Source organism: Phascolarctos cinereus, unplaced genomic scaffold, assembly GCF_003287225.1.
Source record: "Phascolarctos cinereus isolate Bilbo 61053 unplaced genomic scaffold, phaCin_HiC Scaffold_2;HRSCAF=192, whole genome shotgun sequence".
Classification (NCBI taxonomy): domain Eukaryota; kingdom Metazoa; phylum Chordata; class Mammalia; order Diprotodontia; family Phascolarctidae; genus Phascolarctos; species Phascolarctos cinereus.
The window spans coordinates 372,634,685-372,657,626 of record NW_027555625.1 but is presented as its reverse complement, the minus strand read 5'-3'; the positions used below and the strand labels follow the sequence as shown (position 1 = coordinate 372,657,626).

The 22,942-nt window shown below is 40.2% G+C and overlaps 2 protein-coding genes across 2 annotated transcripts in view; both read right to left on the bottom strand.

The window, feature by feature from the left end:
* The window catches only part of CYSTM1 (cysteine rich transmembrane module containing 1), a 169,996-nt gene extending 148,329 nt beyond the window's left edge, over window positions 1-21,667 (bottom strand). Inside the window, exon 1 of the mRNA XM_078150475.1 lies at window positions 21,455-21,667. The gene's annotated coding sequence lies outside the window, so the exon portion shown is untranslated. The remainder of the gene's footprint in view (window positions 1-21,454) is intronic.
* PURA (purine rich element binding protein A) lies at window positions 549-15,985 on the bottom strand. The gene is given in 3 exon segments (XM_021004969.2): window positions 549-15,055; window positions 15,057-15,303; window positions 15,842-15,985. Coding segments are annotated over 2 exon segments (945 nt in total). The 5' UTR covers window positions 15,164-15,303; window positions 15,842-15,985; the 3' UTR covers window positions 549-14,217.
* Window positions 21,668-22,942: the final 1,275 nt, after the last annotated feature.

Below are 22,942 nucleotides of genomic sequence, written 5' to 3'. Positions count from 1 at the left end.
GTAATTCAGAAAATCTTCACTTTAAACTTTCAAAACACCTATTTTCTCTAGTATAAAGTGAAAATGAAGTCTCTTAGTAAGCCATCTTTTGTGGCAGACTCAAAAAAACCTCAATTAAAAAAAACCTAATTTTAAAAAACCCTCCATGTAAAATCTGATCACAGTCTATGACTAGCCCTTCTTTTACTTTAAATATGACATCTGAGGAACCTTCATTCCTCACTAGATCATCCACTCCCAACCACAGGACTTTTGAAACTGATTTTAAAAAGCAAAAGAGGTCTTTCACTTCAAAATCCTTTAAAAAAATTTTTTTATCATAAAACAAAACAAAAATACAGCCAGAGCACTTCTTTTCAGTGTGAGACAGTATACTTTTACAACCCATAATTATAGGTTACGTTAACAGGCAAGCACACATGCCATTGGGCTCCTGAAAGAGTATTTCCATTTAGCCTTTAGAGGAAGCAACAGATTAAGGAATAGTTAGCACCCCCTCCCCCCATCCCCAAAACATACTGAAACAAAAGACTGATCTGTTTACATAGTCACATGAAAAATAAACATCTTTATTTTTGCCTACTTTATTTCATTTTTCAAATAAAATTTAAATCTGTACAAAGTATACTGTTACAGTATATATTTTGTAAGAATCAAAATGCCTAAAATAATCACAATACTTCAATAAGCAGTACAGTAGAACCTTGCTAGTTTCCATTTTGATATTCCACAAACTCTCAGAGTCATTTGACTCATGAGCTATCTGCCATATTTTCATATTTTGAGTTCTCAACAATGGGATGGACATGCATGGCAGCAAATTAGGGTTACATTACATTCCAAAACATTGCTTTTTCATTACACAACAATTGCATTTGTTTAATACAGAATCCTTGAATTTGGTTTTAAAATTGCATTTACTTACTTTTTAATTGGCAAAATTCAAGTACCCTCAAAGGGCTACCCAATCAGTGCAAATTAATGATATTCTACTGTATATTGGCACATCTCCAATTAAGACTAACTTGTAAACTCAAATATCAACACCTCTGCTCTAAAGCCTTTAACATACTTCTGGTCCTTACAACCAAAGTCACTTTGTAAAGACAATAAAGACAACTCTACTTCTGAAAGGATATTGATTTGACTTTTTTTTTTTAGTGGAGAATTTTTAAAATTAAGTCATTAAAATTTTCACTATAAAAAGTTTACAAATATGATTAGAAATGTCAAGGTTCTGATTCACAGCAGACTGATACAAACTTTATATTCCAACAATTCTTATTCTTGAACTTTCAAATAACAGCACAACTATGTTAGCTGTATTAACATTTTGGAATAGTTGTACTAAATTTATAAGTGGTACTGGTCTAGCAAGCATAAGTACACAGTATATTTCAATGAAAAGAATTGTCTTTATAATATTTTATTTCTTTTCCCAAAAGGAAACATTAATGTTTACATTCTTTAATAAAGTTAATCTTACATCAGAATATAACTTAATACTGTCTGCAACAGGAACAACATACAGTAAATATGAAGCACATTTAAAATAAGTCTGAATTCACATAGATTAACATCTGTTGGTTAATAAAATATCGACAGTATTACAATCTTACAATATTTACAATAAGAAAAATCTAGAGTAATATATACCTTTCACAGCAGGATTTTTGTTTTTTCCAGTTTGGGATTGTGCATACACAAAAAGCTCAAAATAAAGCAATTTTGCGACTTACTCTTAAAATAACAACTAGAGGAAAGAGCTATTACAACCATTAAAAATAATGGCGTGTTCTCATTGTGTCTGTGGCATCCAAGGATCTAGCTAGTCATGTTCAAACTACCCAAGGATACCACCACAGCCTGTTACTCAGGTGCTGCTCAACTCAGGATCTCCCTGACAAAGAATTGAACAAGTATTTTTCCCACACATACACCATGAACAAAAGGAGGAAAAGTAGATTTCAGCTCACACTTTACAGCTGGAATACTCCAGTAGCCACGGATTACAAACTTGGCCTAGAAGAAATTCAATTTAACCACACAGCAATTACAAGAGTCAACTACCCAAAGAACTTAGAACATTTTATAAACATGAACTTTTGAGGCCTCACAACATCCCTGTGAGGTAGGTTAAAGGATTAACATCATCAAGTTAGTACATGCAGGCATCTCAGACTTGGGTGGGGAGGAATGGGAAATAGCAGTTCAACCCACACTGTGTTCATCCAGATTGGCTGGGAAGTGATGAACATTTCCATTGAAAACGAGATGGAATACCCATTTGTCTGAGCTGGAATTTGGCTAGGGCACTAGAGTTAACACCTTCCTCTCAAAATGCCACAAGCCTTCAGGATGTGGGCTCCATGCCTCTTCAAGAGAAAGTACCTGCAGCAACATCATGCAGGATATAAGTTCAGTACTAACTCAAGGAAAGCAGGTACAGCTCTTTATAAGACTCTACAGGACCTGAAGTCACCCATCCAAGTAATGACCTGATCCAACCCTGTTTTGAGATCTAATTCCAGGGATAAGGGTTTCAGGCCACTTTGGACTAAAGATCTGACAGGCAAATCAACAGGTATCTGTGGATTAAATTAGTAAATTGTATCATACTCCTTAAATGGATAGTTTTGTCAGAAACTATCAAAGTGTGAGTCTTCTTATGTCAGGTAAGATTGTTTCTCAGATCCTTAGGCTAAGATGCAGAATGTTTTGTTTTGTTTTTTCCACAATGCAAGCTATCAGTGTATTCACTTCATTCAAGCTGGATTGGCTGGCAAACCAGATTGATTTATTTAGTTGGTTTTGCTTGTTTCTTACAAATATGCTAGCCCAGAGCTGCTGTATTTAAGTTAAACACATTTCAAGAGAACATTCTAACAATTTTTCCCCAGTGAATTTCAAGTAATGACTACATTTCAATGATAATACTCTGCAAGTCATTACAAGACCTAAAGTCTCCCTACCTGAAAAAGTCCAAATGTTTAAATGTTGAATGTTGCTTCTATATTGGTCCTATACAGAATCATTTCTATATAGGTTCTGAATGTTGCTCTACATAGATTCCTTCTAAATATGTAAAAATATATATGTGTCTCATTTTTGATACATGATTCATCTTCCCATAGTGGAAGCTTTATAGTCATGTGTTGCAAAATAGAAAAACATCTCCTTCCTATGAAAGGAAATTTAGTTTCCTATTGTACACTTTTGAATAAGCCCAAGGGCATGCCCCAAAATTCTGTAATAAAACTAATACACTAGAACGGTGTATAGTTAGACTCAAAGTACTGTTTCTCATAAGCTTCTAAATTGGGAGGAAACAATTTGTCGGATGCCTGTCCTATTAGATGTGTTTCTATAATTTCTAGGTTTTTTTTTTTAAACTCAGAAGGTAAACTAAAGATACATATAAACATACATACATAAACACATGTATAAATAGTTAAAGTGTTTGCATTTAACATGGGGGAGAAGAAATATTAGCCAGTCTGATAAACTTGGCTCTTGGTCTCAAGTGTAAACCCAATACTCACTGATAAAAGTTGCCAACACAAAGACAGCCAAATAAGTGTTACTCATAAATACTGGTTTAGATAGAGAAGAAACAATGTATTTTTTGTTCCACACAACCTCTCAATAGTAATACAAGTCTCCCTCACTTCACAGAATAGCTGTGTTCTGGCAAAGCAAGTATAAAGCAAATTCTATTTTACTACTGACACATACCATAAATTGGCATTTTTATTGGGGAATATATCCTCCAAACTTAACTGCAACTTTTGATAACAGTGCCAACTTATGAAAACAACCATTTTCCTAGCATACCAAGCAACTCTGTACATTAGAATTCATACCTACTAAGAGTATTCATCCAGTTGTTTACTTTTCTAACTCTAGGATTATCAGTCTACATTATTCACTCTCTCCTCTGCCCTAAAACAAAGGAATTCTTTATATGTCCAGGCAGTTTCCCGATTCCATACTCTCAGCATCCAGAACTTTGTTTCATTCTTTCTTTTGTCTGGCTATTTGTCCTGTCTAAAAGACCAGGGTTGCAATGTCACTTTTTGCCAGTAGGTGCCACCACCTTTCACCTATAGTCTATTCCAATCTGAAACCTGATTGCAAAGTTTTAGATTATGTAAAGTGAATTAGCTCTATACTTTATCAAGTGTGAATATATATGTGTACATATACATTTTAAATTTGCATATGAAATTTACTTAAAGGGCATCTATAGCTAATTTTATATTAGCAAATGGAAGAATCGTAAAAGTCCTTAAATCCTGTTTCAAACTGCTGGTTCCCTCTTGCTCATATTTGGTAAATAAACGCTCTGAATCATTACAGTTCAGCTTGCTAAAGGAAAATCCATGTATTAACTTGTAGATAAACTTAAAACCTTAAAAATCAAAAGTACTAATTTTACCCCTATGTATGGCGGCATAATCTCAAAAAAAAAAGAAAGATTGTTTGGAGACAGAATCTTTTCAAATCTTCTAAAGGAAATACATAGGGATAATAAAGAACACCATCCCAATTCCCATATAGTTTTGAAATTTGGTAGTTATGAATGTAAACAACCCTAATTACAAGAGTCTTTAACCTACAATATTGCACTGAACCTCTTTTAAAGAACTTTCTGAGACAAATAAATGCATATTTGTTAACTTAATTACTCTATATTAGCCCATATTTAGATGAGCTAACTGGTACAATTCCACAAGACAAATACAAAATCTTAACAATGGAAGTTTAACTTTTCTGACAAAAGTTAAATAGAAAGATAACAAAGTTCCAACGTAGAGTCAAACCCACAAAAACACTCATCATACAGAAAACTACTTAAGAACACATTTTACCTTTCAACAGTATTTGCAAACATAAAGTCAAGAATGACTAGAAAAACTATGCAGTAGAAGAGCATGTCAAGAATAAAAACCCCCTCCTCTCACTGAAACACACACTCAAGCCTTCCAAAAATAAATCAGGCCCAAAGAAAGGCCTCTCACTTGTTGAGTTTCAAGTCTGACATGCCTAAAAAGCTATAGGAAAGGGAACATAGGATCAATCACTAAATAATTTTACGCTAAAAAAAAACCTCATGTATTATTTTGTTCTACTGACAACAGCCATTGATTACCTTTTTCAATACCAACTATAATGCACAATCTAACTGCCAATAGGAGAAAAGGTCTAATGTGTCAACTTCTTCATCTTTAAAGTTACAAGAACACTTCTTTCTGGTTAAAATAAAGCCTTTTCATGTATTACACCCACCCTACTCCCCAAAAAGCCACCACAGAATTCCTTAAGTGAATTCATATAATAAGATGGTTGTCATTCTAACCATATCAGATGGGTCATAAGAAAATCTATTGACAATTTAAAAAAACAAAGCTTATTGACAACTCACCAGACCTCTTCCTTTTAAACAAGTTTAGTGGTCAAAACATACACAGAAAGAATCCAAACAGAGCTCCTTGTGCTGAAATCTGGATTTTAAAGACAGCATTTCATATATTTTCCAAGTTTTTCATTTTGCATATTTATATACAGGTCACATAAAGCACACATTTTCAAAGGGTTTTGTTGGCAACTGTCATATTTTAAGTGGAATCAAAATGAGATTTGGTTTTACACAGCTATAAAATATTTCTTGACTTTTGTTAAGCATGCCTAATTGTAATTATGTTTTTCATTTGGGTGAGATATGAAAAACAATTCAGGATTCTGCTGATGACCAGGAAATTGGAAACACCTAGAAACAAAAGTGAAAACAACTTATCTATTTTCATTTTCAAAGAGAAAGGAAATACAAAGTAGTGCAAAATGGAAACCTTTTAGGCAACTTTGCAGACTTTGCCCTGAGACTGACAGTTTTTACACTGGCAATATTATGCATAACCACAACTGCCTGCAGAAAGCCAGCTTCCATTCATTTCTTTGCACAACACTAGAGGAAGCCTTGGAAAGACTTTGGCCTAGTCATTTAAATCAATAATAAACATCAGCTCAGAAATACATTTATTTTTAAATATATAATTGTTAAACTGAAGGGCCATTTAAGAAGGTCATATGCCTACTAAAAAAATTATAATTTTAAACTATAGCATAATTTTAAATGACTTACTATAAAATTTAGATATTATACTATATTTCAGTGCCAACTCTATCAATAAGTTATAATAAAAGAAATACAATTGTTAACATAATTGAAATATCTGACTTTAAAAAATTTTATCTTCCAGGTAGAAATTATGAATTCCCTTCACTTAGACATTTTATAGCAATAATGTAAGATATTTGTCTAAAATTAAGTAGATCTGAAAGAGGGCTATCAAAATGTACGCATTTGACTGGAACCAAAATAATACTGTATAATTTTTATGATAAATGTTTCTTATACTAATTCAAAATCAGGAAACTTTCTAAAAGTTAACTAAAATATAAAGCATCATTGGCTTAGGCAAAGCAGAAAGCCAAATACCATCAGCTGATCCTGCAAAAGGGCATAAGATCTTTTGGAAAATATAATAAGTGTTAACATACTCCTCACCATAGAAACGATTAGGAATTCTGTACTTTTAAAGCATTACAATGAATAACTGAAGAAAAAAAAGCTGACAAAGATATGTGAGCTAAATCTGCTAAGTCATACTTCAGATATGTTATCAAGAGCCTCATATGAAATGTAGTTAATTTGTTGCCATGCTTACGACTACTGAAAGAAATATAAAAAGATACCTCAAGTTGCAATTTAGTGATAGCCACTTCACCTGGATTTAAAATTTTATTTGCTCTTTAAACAAGGTGCAGTGGAGGGAGTGAAATGGGGAGGAGCTAAGAGAGGAAGAACTGGCTTCAGGAGCTAAAAGCATCTAAAAACTTATTTGAAAACTATCAGGTTGTAATATGGTCCTAATACTTACAGTAGACATTATACAGACATCTGCTTTTGAAAACTGGTTTTAAAATCGTTAGGAATTTGGGAATATCTGATATTTTCCCTCGGAATAATGAAGCCCCATTAGTTTTGGATGAGCCCAATAATGCCAATTCCATAATCCTTGGGTTTTAAATTGTTCCATAACATGCCACCTATACATAAGCAGACCAAATGAACTTAATGCATCATCCTAAGACCCAGAAAGATGGAAGATCATCACTTCCCACAGAACAAATTAAGTAATTCTTTGACTTTCCAGAAACATCCCTAGCGCTGTCATTCACCATCCTTAGCAAATAACTCAATTCAAGCACCCATCTTAGCACCTCTTATTACATCCAATTACAACCAATCTTCCCTACTTTCAATCCATTTTTCCTTGTATCACTCACATCTCCTTTCACAAATTCCTTGAACAGCATTCCAATTTCCAAACCATTAACAACAGCTTCAATGACCTTTCTAATGTATACATACGTTTTACTATCTTTTAATTCACAAATTTCTCAGCACAAGACTTCAATATCTTTTTAACTAAAATATAAAATTCCAGGAAAAAAAAAGTCAGGTAAGAATGCTGAGCTTAAACTGCATAGCATATGGCTTCTTCTTGACCATGATATTGGCTATGCTGTGGGAACAACGGTCAGCAATCTCTTTAGAACCAAGTTCCTCTAACATAGCAAGTATGGATGTCACTGAGAGGTGGAAGGCCTAAGAAGGGGAAAAGAATTCGAAGTATCAAGTGGCAGAATAGAATATAAAAGAGGGAAAGCAAAGGAGAAAAAAAAAATCAGATAACTATGGTGTAAAGTGGCAGAGTTCCATAGGAATCAGTGGTTTCTAACTTCTGCTCTAGAGCATTCTGGTGCCAACCACCAGACCAGTTAGTTATGATCATTGCTTGAAATAATCAGAATAGATGACAATCAAATTATCCTCTACAAAAGAAGGGGAGAAGGGTATCATAAGGATATATTTGCTCCCATCTTGTTTCTGACTCATCATGTAGCATCCTGAATGTAACTCATGTTCAACAATAAGCATTTAAGTGCCTACTATGCACAAAACACTCTGCTAGGGGCTATGTTAACAAGTATTTTTCTACATATTCCTGTGGAGATCACATAATTGCCCAATAATATCCTTAATGGCAGAACTTTATGGCCTCCTGAAACATCAAATCAAGCCAAATTAAGAATGTAATAATGATTTACTACTGCTTTTTTTTCTAGCACATGAAATGCTGCTAAAATTTACCTTACTATATAGGAGGTTACTAATGTATATCAAAACAGAGAGAATCTGGACATGAAAACCGTTTTGAACTCCTAAATTTTGAATGGTACAACATTCCAATCATTAGGAAGTAACTTTATTCTACAGAATACAAAGAAAAAAGTATACACTAAATAACATGGCCACCATCAATAATCTGTATTTCCACATATTAAGGAAGAACTCTTTGACACGGTACCTGCCCTGTACTCAACATTCCTACAGAGACATAGTCACTTAGGCCACCATCTATTCAATACCAAAACTTGCTAATTTGTCTCAAATTGTTGGATTACTAAATCGACTGGTGTTTTCACTTTTCAACTGACTTCTGTTGGTATTATGAAGGCATTGCTTCATTTATATTAATATCATGGGAAGGTTTGATGTTCATCCTATTCTTTATAGTTAGGATAACATCCTCTAAAGTGATGACAATGTAGGAGTTATGGTCAAAAAAGGACCTTTTTTGTGACTGAGGACTTAAACTTAGGGACGTTTTAGGATCTAACAGGTTCTCAAACAGTAAAATTAGATTTTACATACACACACACACACACACACACACATCCCTATTACTCATATCCTGCCATAATGGCATGCAATGAAAACAACAGTGATACAGTGAATGAAACAAGAATAAGGGTAATAATTACTACTGTTTACCAGTACATGCTGAGTGAACTATCAAAATTCAATCAACAGAAAATTAAAGTATCAAAAAATCTCTCTTAAGGTTTCATCTTCAATCTAACAACTTTGTCAACAAAAAACTGCAAAAACCACCTTGCTGAATTCTTTATTTTAAAAACTGCTTAACCAGATATTTTTAGTTTCTACTTACTTTACTCTCCAAAGTGATCACATCTCAACTATATTTATTATATTAAAGAATTGCCGTCAAATGTCCAAAATATTAGTAATTGAAAATATGACCTTGTTTTAGCATTCTTGTACATCAATGTCAGGATTTTATACCCATTCCAAAAGTTTTGGGAAATGATGAGAATAAGTCATCAGATTTGGTATATTACTTCTAACTTAGGAAAGAAAAGCTTACATTTGTTCACATGTAAAAAGAAGACTATTAATGGCATGAATGCAATGCTATCAGGCAGTTATACAGGTCTTTTTATACAATCATTCACAGTATGAAAGGTATAAGTACATATATGTATATAAGCATACATACACACACGTGAAGCATAAAAAAGAAAAGATGGAATGTATCAGAAGAGAAAAATGCATAGAATGTAAAAACAATCATGGCTATAGTGGGATTGACATGGCTGGCAAAAAAAAAAAAAGTCCGTATCTTAAAACGAAAGTCTCTTAAGTTTGAAGCTATGACAGTAATAAAATACAAAACAGTATGAAAACAAAAAGCAAAAAATCCATAAGCATCAAATTTGGTGGGAAAACATTAAGCAAAAAGGATATTAATAAAAATGCGTTTCTTATGATCAACCAAATCTTCACTGACTTAACGATACAAGGTGCATGGTCATGAAAATCACCCAGATTTTTAATATTTGTATTAAATCAGTTGTCTCCCTCCCATCCACCCAGATTCAGTTCATGTTTCCTGCAGAAGTATAACACCACTGCATTAGAAAGTACAAGAAATGAAAACAGTGAGTACAACTGATTATCGATCCATTGACTTTTATTACAAATGTACTTGATCACTTGGCTTCAAAAAGTTTAAATCAATACCCTATTTTCTGTATGCTAGTACAAAGCAGACTGTTTTACAAATTAAATACCTAAAAATTTGACAAAAATATTAAAATTTGATGAAAAACAATTATAAAAATCCTTAATCTCTCTTTTTAAGAAAGGAGGCAATCTTCTCCAGACCTGTTATACAATATTAATGTTGACAATTTTTAGACTAGGTAGCTAAGTCATATTTTGTTGTTAGCATACATAGTTCTTGGACTAATAGTTTTTATTGGTATATAATTCAGTTAGCTTCCTGAATGCCACCTGATTGAAATGTAATCAACTATCTTTAATTTAATCCTAATTTACACTTACTTTGCATAGTTTGCAAGGGATAAATATTACACTATAACTAATAGTGTTGTTATAGTGCTATTTTTAAAAAGGCAACAATGTACTTGTTCCCAAATAAAAATAACTGTCTACTTTGGATAAGGGAAGGGTTAAAATTACTAGCAGCCTTCTGCATACCTGAAAAAACAAATCAAGATAGTAATCCATTTTTACTACAGCAACTCTATTCTTTAGAAAAGTATTTGTAAAATCTTGAAAACAAAACAAAACAAAATACTGCTAAAACTTATACTTTAGTTAAACTTCAATCCCTTTCAGGGAAAAATAAAAAGTGACACTGTCAAGGATTTTTGTTGGTATGTTTTGGTTTAGAAACTCCATGGCTTTTGAAAAGCTAGAAAACAATATTCTTTCTCTCTTATTGTTTCTTTCTATTTGGCAAATATTCATCTATCCTCCAATCTGTATTTTATAGAGTAAAAGCCAACATGGCTTTTCTTAGGAACTTCCTTTGTTGTGAAAAAGTATGTATAATGATTTCTGTACAGTTCTGGTTAGTTAACTTTAGCTCCCTCTGTGGCTGGATGACTGCTGCTTGTAACTTCAGCATGAAAAATATGAGGCACAAATCAACAGTGGCTTTTAAAATAAAAGATTAAACACCACCACCACCACCACCATCATCACCACCATAACCACCATCACCACCACTATCACTACCACAACCACCGACACCACAATTGGTATTTAAATCTGGTGGCTATTTTCCTCTGGGTTGAATTACTTGACAGTGTCTCATTTTAAAGAATGTCAATATTGCAATGAATTTCAAGTTTTCTTTCATACTCAGGCAAATATAATTTGACTAAGCTATTGGACCATTATAAGACAAAGCAGATCATTAAGGAAAATAAGGCAATACTTGTCAGGAATTGGTTTTGTTTTCTGTTGGGCTTTTTCCCCCCCTTTGGCACATTTGATCATACTGTCTTCTATGAGTAACATATATGGTCAAACATACCAATGCCTTTATTGTTCTAGTATAAACAGGGTTACCATTTCAAGAAAAACAAAAGAAACAACTTTCAGCTGCAAAACACTGAGATACTGAACCTTAGTAAGGTACCGAGCACCTGGGGTTGGGGGTTGGGGAGGGAACAAGGATAAACCCATGCAACAAGAGCATCTTTACAGTCATCTATCTTCTCCATGGTCACCACGTAAATCTTAGTATATCTATATGTGGATTCAAACAAAAATCCGCTGACTGCAAATCAGACACTGTGCACAAAAACTTGCTAAGATTGTGTTCAATCAACTCTTATAGCATAACTAGAATTGCACAACCCATATACTTCTATCTGGTCCAATTCCAAAACAGAATCTGAAATCTATAGTCAAGGCTTCCCTTTAGGTAATTCTGACCCTAAAGAAAATCTTGTGAAAGAACTATCTTCTCCATGGTGAGAAAGGTCACTTTGCCTAAATTTGACTTGGTTTTGTTGACGTGCACTACTTACTGCTGGCAATTATAAAACACTGATCTAGAAGTATTGCAACCACCTGTGATACAATGCTTAACTTTTTAGACCTACAGTAAACCAGAAACAAAAGTCAAAGCAAATCACTTTTCGAACTAGAAACAGCACAGACAATGCAATCTTTTCCATATCACAGTTAAAGTACAGTGAACAAAACTGCTCAACAAACTTTCAAACAACAACAAAAAAATCCCAGGTCATTAATCAATGTTTACATGCAGGTGAAAAGCATTCCAAAAGACTCACATTATGTACTGTCAAAGCCTAATTCTACTATTTGGAAATAAGAAAAATGCATCTTGGGGAGAAAAAAAGCAATTTAATAATTTCCAGTGATTTTTTAAGTAAAAGAAACTCCTAACTACTGTAAGGTCATATCATATTTAACATTGCATGAATACTAAAAGCAAATTATTTAAAAGAGAAATGCACAGTACAATGGAAATAGCTTGTTTATCCAACAAATACAGTAGATCTCAAAAACAAGGAAAAAACACAACCAGGGAACTTTAAAAATATAAAAATAAAACCAAATGAACCAGCAGAAAAGTTACTTTAGACAACTTTTTCACCTTCCTAGGCCAATGCTTTACAATCATTGAGAAGCACAGATACCTTCCTGTTCCTACAGGTGGTGTCTTCTATATACAGCAGTTAGATCTACATGGTTAGGTTTGTCAAGAAACAAATTATTTCATCCCCAGAACTTTGAGTCAGACAAGATTCTCCATTTACTTAAATGCTTTCTACAGAATTCTGAACAAAAATGTACTGTTTAAGGCATCTTTTTTATAACATTTTCTCTTCACTCAATGATGATAGTCATGCAGCAGTTTAATGATAAAAATATATTAATATTTTACTATACAGCAGCAAGAAGTTAGTTGTCAATTAAAAGCACACAAACATCTTTAAAGGAAAACCTGTAAAAGTCTATAGTTACAAATAACTTCAGTTTGGAGGACAACAGCTGACAAATCAGTGCTCTCCTAAGTTCTGCATTTTCATACCCTACACCTTGAATATAAGAGTTACAAGAACAAACTTGATAGGAGGCTTGTACACTTGGGGTCACAAATACACTTAGAATATAATGTAGCCAGTAATAACTAGCACCACAGCTACATGGAAATCCTTTACATACACCAACTTGGCTTTCACTTTTATATGAAACTCAAAATCCATGGCTCAGTAGGATAACTCTATAATTGTGTTGCACTGGTTTCTAACAGGCCTACATAAATTAATAGCACTGGCATAAATCAAAGGATAGCTTCAGACCTCTTGCAAGTTTAGGAAACAGTGCTAGTGTCAGTGACCACACAAAGACTCACTACCTGTTGTCCAAATACAGGTTCACTGGAAATTGCTGCACATAAGGTAAGTACTTTAAGTCTTTCTACACATAATAAAAAAAATATATTATGAACAATACAAGTACATCTCATATACACAATAATGACAATACGCCTACTTAGTTGTAAACCAAACAGGAGCAGAAAAATATTATGGGAGGAGATATTCTTTTTTTCTTTTTTCTTTTTTTACTATTTGAATAACTTTGGTTCAAACCGTAAAAATCACAACTTAGCAAATTTCATTTAAATGCCTTTTTTAATAATTTTCTTCATGTTCACAGAAGTTTCACTGACCATTTTATATGTTTAAGGTCCAGATGCAATGCATATTGTATAAAAGAGAGCACTTATTGTTTACCTTGCATGAATTAAACCTACGTACCTTTAACTCTACAAACTTCTGCATAACATTTAGACAAAGCTCAGACACAAAGCATGCCTAGCCCTCATATATATACACATCTCTAATCACAGGTATATAGGGTGTCAAATATACTATAATAACCTCCATGTAAGGTTTGAAATTTGGTAACAAAATGAGAAGAAAAAACTAAAAATATTATTTTACGTGTTCTAAAATATCTCTTTTTTTGTGCTAAAGTCAAATGTTAGCTCAACATGAAAAGGACTTTTTTTAATATAATTCAGCAATATTATAATCTTGACCATTTTGCAAACACTTTTAATAATAATAGCTTAAACGTGTACAAAAGTTCTTGGTTAATTAGGGAAATAAACACTCAGTTCTTTATATTTTTTAATCAAGTAGGAAACACAGTTCATATATAATGTTATTACTTTTTTGTTTTTTTTTGTTTTGTTTTAGCAGCTGCTTACTGTTTTATATGGTGGATAAAGTGGACAACATCCAGCGATGGGTGGCAAGTCAAGAAGAGAAACTGTCAGTTGGTGGAGGTTCGGTGGGTGGTGGGTGCTCCCTTGGAGTTAACAGTTACATTTTTTTTTAACATTTTTTAAATTTTATTTTCTCTCTTTCTTTATAGTATAGTTTTTTTCCTCTCTGTTTGTGTGTGTATGTGTGTTTATGTTTTTTACAGTTTGATCAATCTTCCTCCCCCTCCTCCTCCCCCTGCAGCAGCAGGGTTGCTGCTGCTGTATCCTCCTGCTGTTGCTGCTGCTGCTGGTGGAGCTGCTCGCAGGCAGCCCGCTTCTCCCTCTGCTTCTCCTGGATCTTCTTCATCTCCTCGGAGTACTTGCAGAAGGTATGGCCGAACTTGGCCCACACTTTATAGGGGACAGTGATGGAGTTGCGGTAGGTGGGCTTCACCTCGCTCACCCGCATGAACACCCCGTACTTGTTAGAGCCCACGTCGAAGAAGAAACGCTTGTTGTCCACAGTCAAGGAGGTGCCCTCGGGCAGCTCGGCCGGCTCCTCCTCCACGCCATAGTCGTCGATGAGCTTGGCCAGGGCGTCACGGAACTCGATGAGCCCCTGGGCCGGCAGGGCGATGGTCTGGCCCTGCGTGGAGCCCAGGCCGGGCCCCCGGTTGACCGTCTGGCGGATGCGGAGAAAGCGGCCCCGCTGGTTCTCCTTGAGATCCATGTAGTACTTGCGGTTCTCCCGCACCAGGAACTCGCTCTTGAGCGCCCGGCGCGGCTCATCCTGCGCCTGGGCCAGGTCCGGGGGCTGGCTGGGGCCCAGCTGCGCGTAGTGCTCGATGAAGTCGCCCAGGTAGTCACGGAACTCCACGGCCACCGACATGGAGAGCGTGAGGCGGCTCTTGTTGCCCCCAGCGCCCACCTCGGCGATCTTCAGGAAGCGGCCCTTGGCATTCTGCTTCACGTCCAGGTAGAAGCGCTTGTTCTGGATGTCCACCCGCTTGGAGGCCAGCTCCTGGGTCTCATGCTGCAGCCCCCCCGGGGCCCCGCCGCCGCCCCCCGCCGCCGCCGCCCCCGCCGCCGCCCGAGCCAGAGCCCGGGTGCCCCAGGGAGCCGCCGGAACCCAGCGCCGCTCCGCTTTGCTCGCTGCCACTGTCTCGGTCCGCCATGATGCTGCCGCTCAGCCGGCCGCCCGCCGCCGCCGCTCCGCCTGCCGCCGCCGCCGCTGCCTTCCCTTCCCCCGGCTCCGCCTGCCGCCGCCGCCGCTGCTGCTGCAACCCCCACAGCCAGCCAGCCGATCTCGCGAGATCTGAGGGAAAAGAGACGAGACAGACGAGACCCGGTAACAGGGCACTGACTCCCCGAGTACAGTAACAGGGCGCCCTACTGTACGGCGCCCGGCACGTGACCCCCCGCGCGCTCGCTAGCGCTCACTCCCCCCTTCATATCCCCCCCACCCCGCCCCCAGCCTGCGAGGCAGCGCCCACCCCCCCAGCACCCGGGTCCGGGGGGGGGGGAAGAGGAGGGAGAGGGAGAGGAGGAGGGAGCTGGGACGCGTCGTCGCCGCCGCCGGGCTGGACCCCTCCGCCGCCACAGCCCGCAGGGGAAGGGGGGGTAGGGGGAGCTGCCACCATCCGCAGAGGGGGGGGGAATAAGGCTTCAAATAGGTCAGCGCCGGTTCCGACGTCCGTCGGGGCCCAGGAGACCCGGGAGCGGCCTCCCCGGGGCCTGCGCAGCCACCTGGGGGGAGTGGGAGAGAGCCCGAGGCAAGGCCATTCCCCTGATTTCCCCATCCTCCCAATCTAAAGTGGGGTGAAGGGGACAGGCCCCGCTCCGGGTTCTCCTACCGCAGAGCCCTGGCCCCGGAGGCGGGAGACCGCAGGAGGATGAGGAGCCGCCCGGCCTCCCGGAGATAGAGCAGAGGCCGCCAGCGGAGCAGCAGACACCTTGCCTGTCCCTCCCTCTGTCTCTCCCCCTCCCTCTCTCTCTCTCTCTCTCCCTCTCTCCCTCCCTCCTCCCCCTCCCCGCGCACGGCAGCGGCTCTGGCCTCAGATGATCCCGCTCCCCCTCCCCCCAACCGCAGCCCCGCACCGCCCAGTGCACCCGGGTGGGGGCACTAAGGGAAGAGAAGGAGAGGCCGGAGTCGAACTGCTGAGGGCGCTTACAGGTCCTCATCTCCTCTCCTTTGCCCCCCCCCAAATCCTACCGAACCACAGTAAGTTGCAACCAGCCCCTTATAGGACAGCATTGCACATCCCCCCCCCACCTCCATCAGCCCGGGGAAGGGGGGCATTAGGCTCATGGGTTGGCTCAGCTTAGGTTGCAGACCAGCTATGCAGCAAAACCAGGGTACCCAGCCATCAAACCCAGGAAAAGAGTGGGTTTCTAGAATAAAGGAAGAATCAGAATAAAGGAGAAAACCAAACCAGCTTTAGGAAATCCACTCTATAAAAATTCCATCATTTGAGGGGGAGGGGGAAACTACATCTCTTTCCCAAAATTCATTAGGGCAGGTCTGAGTCCTTTCCTGTCCTAAGATCAGGACTCTCCAAATGTGGCAGGCATGGACTATCCTTCTCTCCTCTCTAAAACAAACAAACAAAAAGATCCCTTTTTGTCTTAAGTTAGGGGACATGACAGGTCAATGCCTGTGTAACATCGGATCCTCAGATGATGATGGAAAAAGGAAGATGTCCTAGGAGAGTAGTAGGAAAGAGAGGAGGACCCAAAAGTCCTTGGTTCACCCTCTGAGTCAACAACCAAAGACCCATTCCCTTTCTCTCCGGCAGAAGACATTCCCCCCAGTCCTTTGGGAGGTTCTGAGAAAACTGGAGCTCCCTATCCACAACTCTTCACTTCCTGAGGGGCCTAATGAAAGGAACCCACAACCCCATCCCTTTTTTTCAATGCTAAGTGCAGGAGGAGGGATTACTACTCCCTTCCCCAGCAGAAAGAAGAGACCAAAACCTGAACAGGTTTCTCAGAGACCTGAAGGTTCCAGTGCCCAGCCCAGGACTGCCTTCTCAACTACTCCTTTTCTTACCAAAACTCAGTTCTGACGTAAGAAGGGGCATAGAAAACCTCTGCTAAGTATGGGAAGGATCTACAATCAAAGGGGCAAGAATATCAATGAGATCATTTTGGGGTCCAAAACCATTTAATAGTCCCTTCTTTCTAAAGTAGGCCTCTTGTACCTAAATAATCAAGAGTCCAACTCTCCTTGATTGAAGGTAAACTACTGAAACCCAGGCACTCATTCCACTGATATAGGCTATCACCAAAGTAGTAAGATCCAAATCGTTCCTGATATCAAGAGCCAAGTCCAAAAACTACAACTATGTGTGACACCAGCCCAGTCACCAACCTATGCCCTGGGCCAATCCAATCCAATAAACATTTATTATGTACCTACTATATACAAAGCACTGAGCAAAAGGTTCTGGGGGATGGCCTCATAGAAGGGAGAAAATTCCCAGCTCTGTGTCAAACACAAATTGTTTTCTCCAGATGAGAATTTTTCAGGCATCCCAGTAGGGCTACAACACAGAGTCCCTCTCCGTTCTCTTCTGTCCTTTCCCACCCCTCCCTGAAGCCCGGGGGAAGTGGAAACTAGGTTCTGCCTCCTCTACTACCTTTTATACAGAAAACCCACTTGCTGGCTCCCTTGGAGGGGTCTAGTCTCTATTATATCAGCAATGGCAAGGAGAACGTCAAAAGTGCTCCATCAGCAATGATCAGGACCCTGGATAGACCTGGGTCCCTTCCCTCTAGATAGAGATTTGCCTCCTGTCCCGTATCCTATAGGTTTGGGATAGTGCTCCCAGGTTAAGCTTCGGTAGCTAGAGAATGGGGTTTTGAGCAGATAGGAAATGGGTACCTTCATTTGGGTTCCTCCTCACATTTTCGGAGAAACCATTTCCCTAGAAGACAAGGAGATGGCAACAGAAACGCTAAGGAACCAACGCCCCAATGGACAATCGAACCCACGGAAAAAGGAGTCGGAATCACAAATCCTTTTCCCATAGTTTCTTACCATCATAGGTTTTGCTTTGAGAAATAGAAGTTGTGTTTGGGGATCCTCAGATTTCCCCCAAAAGCAACTGTAGCCCCCAGACGCTCAAAAAGGTCTTGGGTCCTCAAGCAGACGGTAAATACTTTGTTCCCGTCAAAGCAGTTTTCAAAGTGAGGACAAACTGAAGCCCATTTCCTCCAATCCCATCCATGCAAGTTTCAGAGGAGCCCCAGGGAACAGAGGCTAGGGAGACCAAAACTGGGAGGAGACAAACCACCCCAGATACAAGCATCACCACATTAACAACAACAACAACAACACAACAAAAACTGAAGGCATTTTGTACCAGTTTTCCTTTCCAATATTCCTACTTTACACTACAGCCAAAAGAGAGAAAGGAATAATATGTCATCATAAAACATTTCAATTATAAATCAAATAAAGCAAATTTTAACTGCTGGAGTAGGAAAAAAAAAAGAATTTCATGCAAATTCCCTTAGAGCAAATGGTTCCAATGTTAAGGGGGAGAAAACAGGTTCTCTCTACTCTAGGGAAGCCTACAAAGGCACTCTGAAAAGAATGAATATGATTGAAACTGGGTATGATGTTTACAACGAAAAATTGTTCAAATTTGATTAGAATTTTGAACACTGGCTTACAGTTAGCATTTACATTCCAAATAAAAAGCTTAACCACTTAAATAAGAGAAATCTTCTCCTTTGTTAATTATCTGAGCTTTATTCATCAGGGTGACAGAAAGATGCCTCATATCCAATTATTTATATTTATTATTTTAAAGTAAGTGTCAGGCATAAAATTAAATAGGTACAAATGAAATAAAATTGAAAATAAAACAATAGAGAAAACGATATTTAAAATTAAGAGGCTTAAGAGACTCAATATTAAAGAAGAAAGGGACTTTATCAATCTATCCAAGTCTCTGATTTGATAGATGAGGAAATACAAGTTATCCTCCCAAATTGTTTAAGTGTTTGATTTTTCTTTAAGGCTTGTTCATATTATTGGAGGTGGGAAGCAAAAGCAAAAACCTGCTCAGTAAACAGTATTAAGTTTACTGAGACTATTTTATTGTGCAATTTTGACTGATTCTAGCTTTTAAAACACCTTTATAAAAAAAATAGGTACGACTGCCCATATAAGAAAAGCAAGCTCTGAATACATAAAAACCAAAAGAAACCAACTCAATTCAACCGAAAAGAAAAATGAGGCAGGAGAAGGAAAGGAAGATTATTTGATTTTCAGACTTTAGGGAATTTCAAAATTAACAAGTTCTACTTGGAATTTAAAAAATTAAAGTTAACATATACAGTTAAAACTACAAAACACTAGTAAAAAAACCCCACATACCTACCTTCCTCCTACCTCTTGCTTGTGGAGTTCCTTAACCAAAACAAGTTATCTTGATTAGGATATCAACATTTTATAATGTGCACAGACAAAAGCAAAACATGAACTACCAATTTTCATGAGCTATTTTAAAAGCAAAAGAAATCAAATCCCTGCCTTAAATCAAACAGTTATTTGAAAATCTGAAATCACAACTAAGATATTATATTAATGATACTCAACATGGGGGACTTGGCCACTTCTTTTAATAACCAGGAAATATGGGGAGATTTTCGATACATTTTAATATTTCAAAAACCAAGAAACACAGTAGTTTAATTCCTTATGAAACCATTATTAAGACGTTTGTCTTATTGCTCCAACCAATTCCTCAAAGTTCTACCTCTTCAAGTCTTTGTCATTCCAAAGATTTCATGGTTAAATTTTTGATGTGAGCATTAAAAATCTGAAAAGAATCCATTTATGTACTACTACCACATGTTACAAAATGCCATTAGAATCGTTTGAAGAAAAGCGAGCAATAAATACAATATTAACACAAAGAAAATTTCGGTAACCAATTTATCAGAGCAGAAAGAGTACCCAGAAGGACAAAGCAGGATACAAATTTTTTAAATATTCAGACTCCCGAAACCCATCCTTTCTTATTTTATGTTTCCGTAGTTTTTAAAATTGTTTTCAAGCTACTCAAAGGACTTAAAAGTTCTAGTAACATTGAATACTTCAATTCCCGAAATCTCTCTTGATATTTATAAAAAGCCCAAATTTGGAGAGTAGCAATGAGGGACCTGAAGGAAAAGATTCTTTAATCTTAACAAAAGATGGCAAATCAAATTCTGCTTTCCCTAAATTACTGAAACTGTCCCGAGAGGCAATGAGATGTCTCCAACAGGCTACCAGAAAAATCGGTTTCCTTTCCAAGGAGCCTTTCGTTGTGGTCAAAGGCCCGGGATTACCAAGGGAAAACAGGAATGGACCCACGAATCCAAGGATAATGGAGTGACTTCCTCCAAGGGGGTAGACACAATGGCTTTTAACCACCTGAGCTCGACGAATTCTGAATATTTAGCAACATCACAAAAAGTTCCCCTACAGCCGTTCTGTAAGCCCTCGGCCCGGCCAGTAGGCATCAGGACCTAAGCCCAAGCAGTCTCTGACCTCTGAGTCGAAAACTGTCACCACCAAACGACGGGGACACCAAGGCTGTCCGATATCCCCACAAGCCTTTCTCTTTCAGAGATCTTGACGTTCTTTGGGCAACCCGGCACCTGACAGGAAGGCAATCCAAGCCTCCTACCCTGCCCAACACTGACAAATACTAGAAGGTAGAGAGAAGTAACGGGGGAGCAGTCGGGCTCCAAGCCCCCGGGTGCTGAAGCCCCAAAGTATATGGGTTTGGCGGCCCATGTCTATCTTCTGGTCTGGCTTGACACAAGCTGTCAAAATCATTTTTTTTTAAAACAACGTTTCAACGAAGTGTGTGCTTAGGTAGAGTCAAAAAGGAGCGAAATAAGCGATAGCTTATTCCTACCTTATATTTCCCTTCCCCCCACCCCCATCTCCTTCAACCTCCTCGGTTTAAAGGGGGAAGGAAGAAAGGATCCTCAGAATGGAGGAAAAGTGGACAGGGGCACCACAACAATGGAAAATTGGGAAGAAATTTGGGATAATATTGAGAAGTTAGTGTAAATCAGCACCGCTGATGGTCTTGAGGGTCTGGGGGAGTTTGGGAAGATAAAGTACGTCTGTGTGTGCGTAAAGGGAAGTAGTGGTAGTAATGAGGGGTGTTGCACAGCTTCCCTCCCCGAGAGGGCGGGTGCAGAGATGTCTGCAGTGATTAAATAATAATCATGGAGAGAAGGAGGAGCAGGGGTGGGCGGTACCCGCTCCGGCGGGTGCACACGCACCGAGCGGCTGGGTTTGGGGTGCAGCTGGGCTGCTGCAGCAGCGGCGGTGGCGGCGGCGGCGACGACGGCGGGAGGGGCTCCAGGCCGGGTGGGGGGGATGGGAAAGACAGCGCGCGAGGAGGGGGGGCAGAACAGAGAGGGGAAAGGGGGCGCGCGGCGCGCGGCGGGCTTACCCGGGCGCTGTCCTGCAGCAGGTGAGGGGAGGGCGAGAGAGGGCGAGCGCGCGCACACACCTGTCCCGGGCGGCGCGAGCTGCGGCTCAGGCTGAGGCTGACGGGCTGGCGGGCGCCCGCTCTAGCAGCCGAGCTGAGGAGGAAGAGGGGGGGGAGGGGAGGGAGGAGATCAGCAGGAGGAAGGGGAGGGTGGAGGGAGGGGAAAAAGATGACTCGGCTCCGGCGCGGGGCAGGCCCCCGCTCAGACCCTGCCGCTCACTCGCGGCCCTCGCAGCCCCCCGGCTTCCCTCCTACTTTCCCTCCGGGCTCCGCTCGCCGCCGCCGCAGACGGCAAGTCGTGGCAGCCAGACGTCGGCGCGTAACCCGGCGCTCTGTGCGTGACACCGGGAGACGTCAGCGCGCGCTCCCCACCTTCCACGGCTCGCGCCCGCCTCCCTTCCCTTTCTCTTGCCTTCCCTTCCTCACCCTTGCCCTCCCTCCTGTCTCCCACTCCTGCCTGGGAGCGCGCGCCCCCACCCCAATTCCCGAGTCAACCGCCGGGGGGAGCTGGAGCGGGCCGGGACTCCGAGGGGGTGGGGGGTGGGAGGCAGGAGGAGTGGGGAGTGAGAGCAGGACAGGGCCCGGGGCGAGGGGGCCGAGGCGCGTCGCCACAGCCGCCGCCGGCGCCGCTAGGGGATGGGAGGTGGGTCTGAGAAGTCCGGGAGCGGCCTCAGCATCCCACGGTCGGGGATGAGGACCAGCCCTGTCGGATGGGAGAGGGAGGGGCGGACTGAGGCGGCGACCGGCCCAAATCCTGGGTCTCCCCCCTGCTCGGAGAGCTCTCGGGCCTCGGCGGCGCAGGGCCCGGAGCAGCCCGGGGGGAGGAGGGGGGGGCATGCAGCGTTTCACCCGGATGCGGTCTGAGTCTCAGCCTCCCGGCGCCCCAGGAGTTTAACCTCACCTTTAGTCTGCGGAGGAGGAGGAGGAGGAATTAGCATAAAAAAGAGACTGGAGACTTAGCCACGTTTAAGCACCTGCCTGAAGGGTCTTTAAGTGGAAACTAGAGAACTCCTGCGTGGCGGCCCCCCTCTTCCCCCTCCTCCCCCCTTCTGCAGTCAAGGTAAAGCTGCAGCAGTTAGAGTGGCTAGTTGTAGGGAAAATTTACCTGTTAAAAGAGGGATAAGAAAATGTGAGTTAATAATGTTCATTAAGAGGCTGTGCAAGGATAATTATCAACTTTTAAAATGGTTGTTGAAACCTCATCGACTTTGATGTTAGGTCTTTACTAGTTTTCTCCCGTGCGTAGTTCCACATCTTTCCATCGTGTTGCATTATGTAAAAATAGAAGTGACAGCCATTTAAAAATATCTGTAAAAGGAATATTAAAGTACCTCTCTCCAACCTGTAGCAGTCATTATTTAAGTAACAGCCTGGTAATCTGTAAGTACTTTAAAGAAAAGTTAACCTGTGATTTAGGAAAACGTCAACTGGTTACTGTCTCAGTCTAGT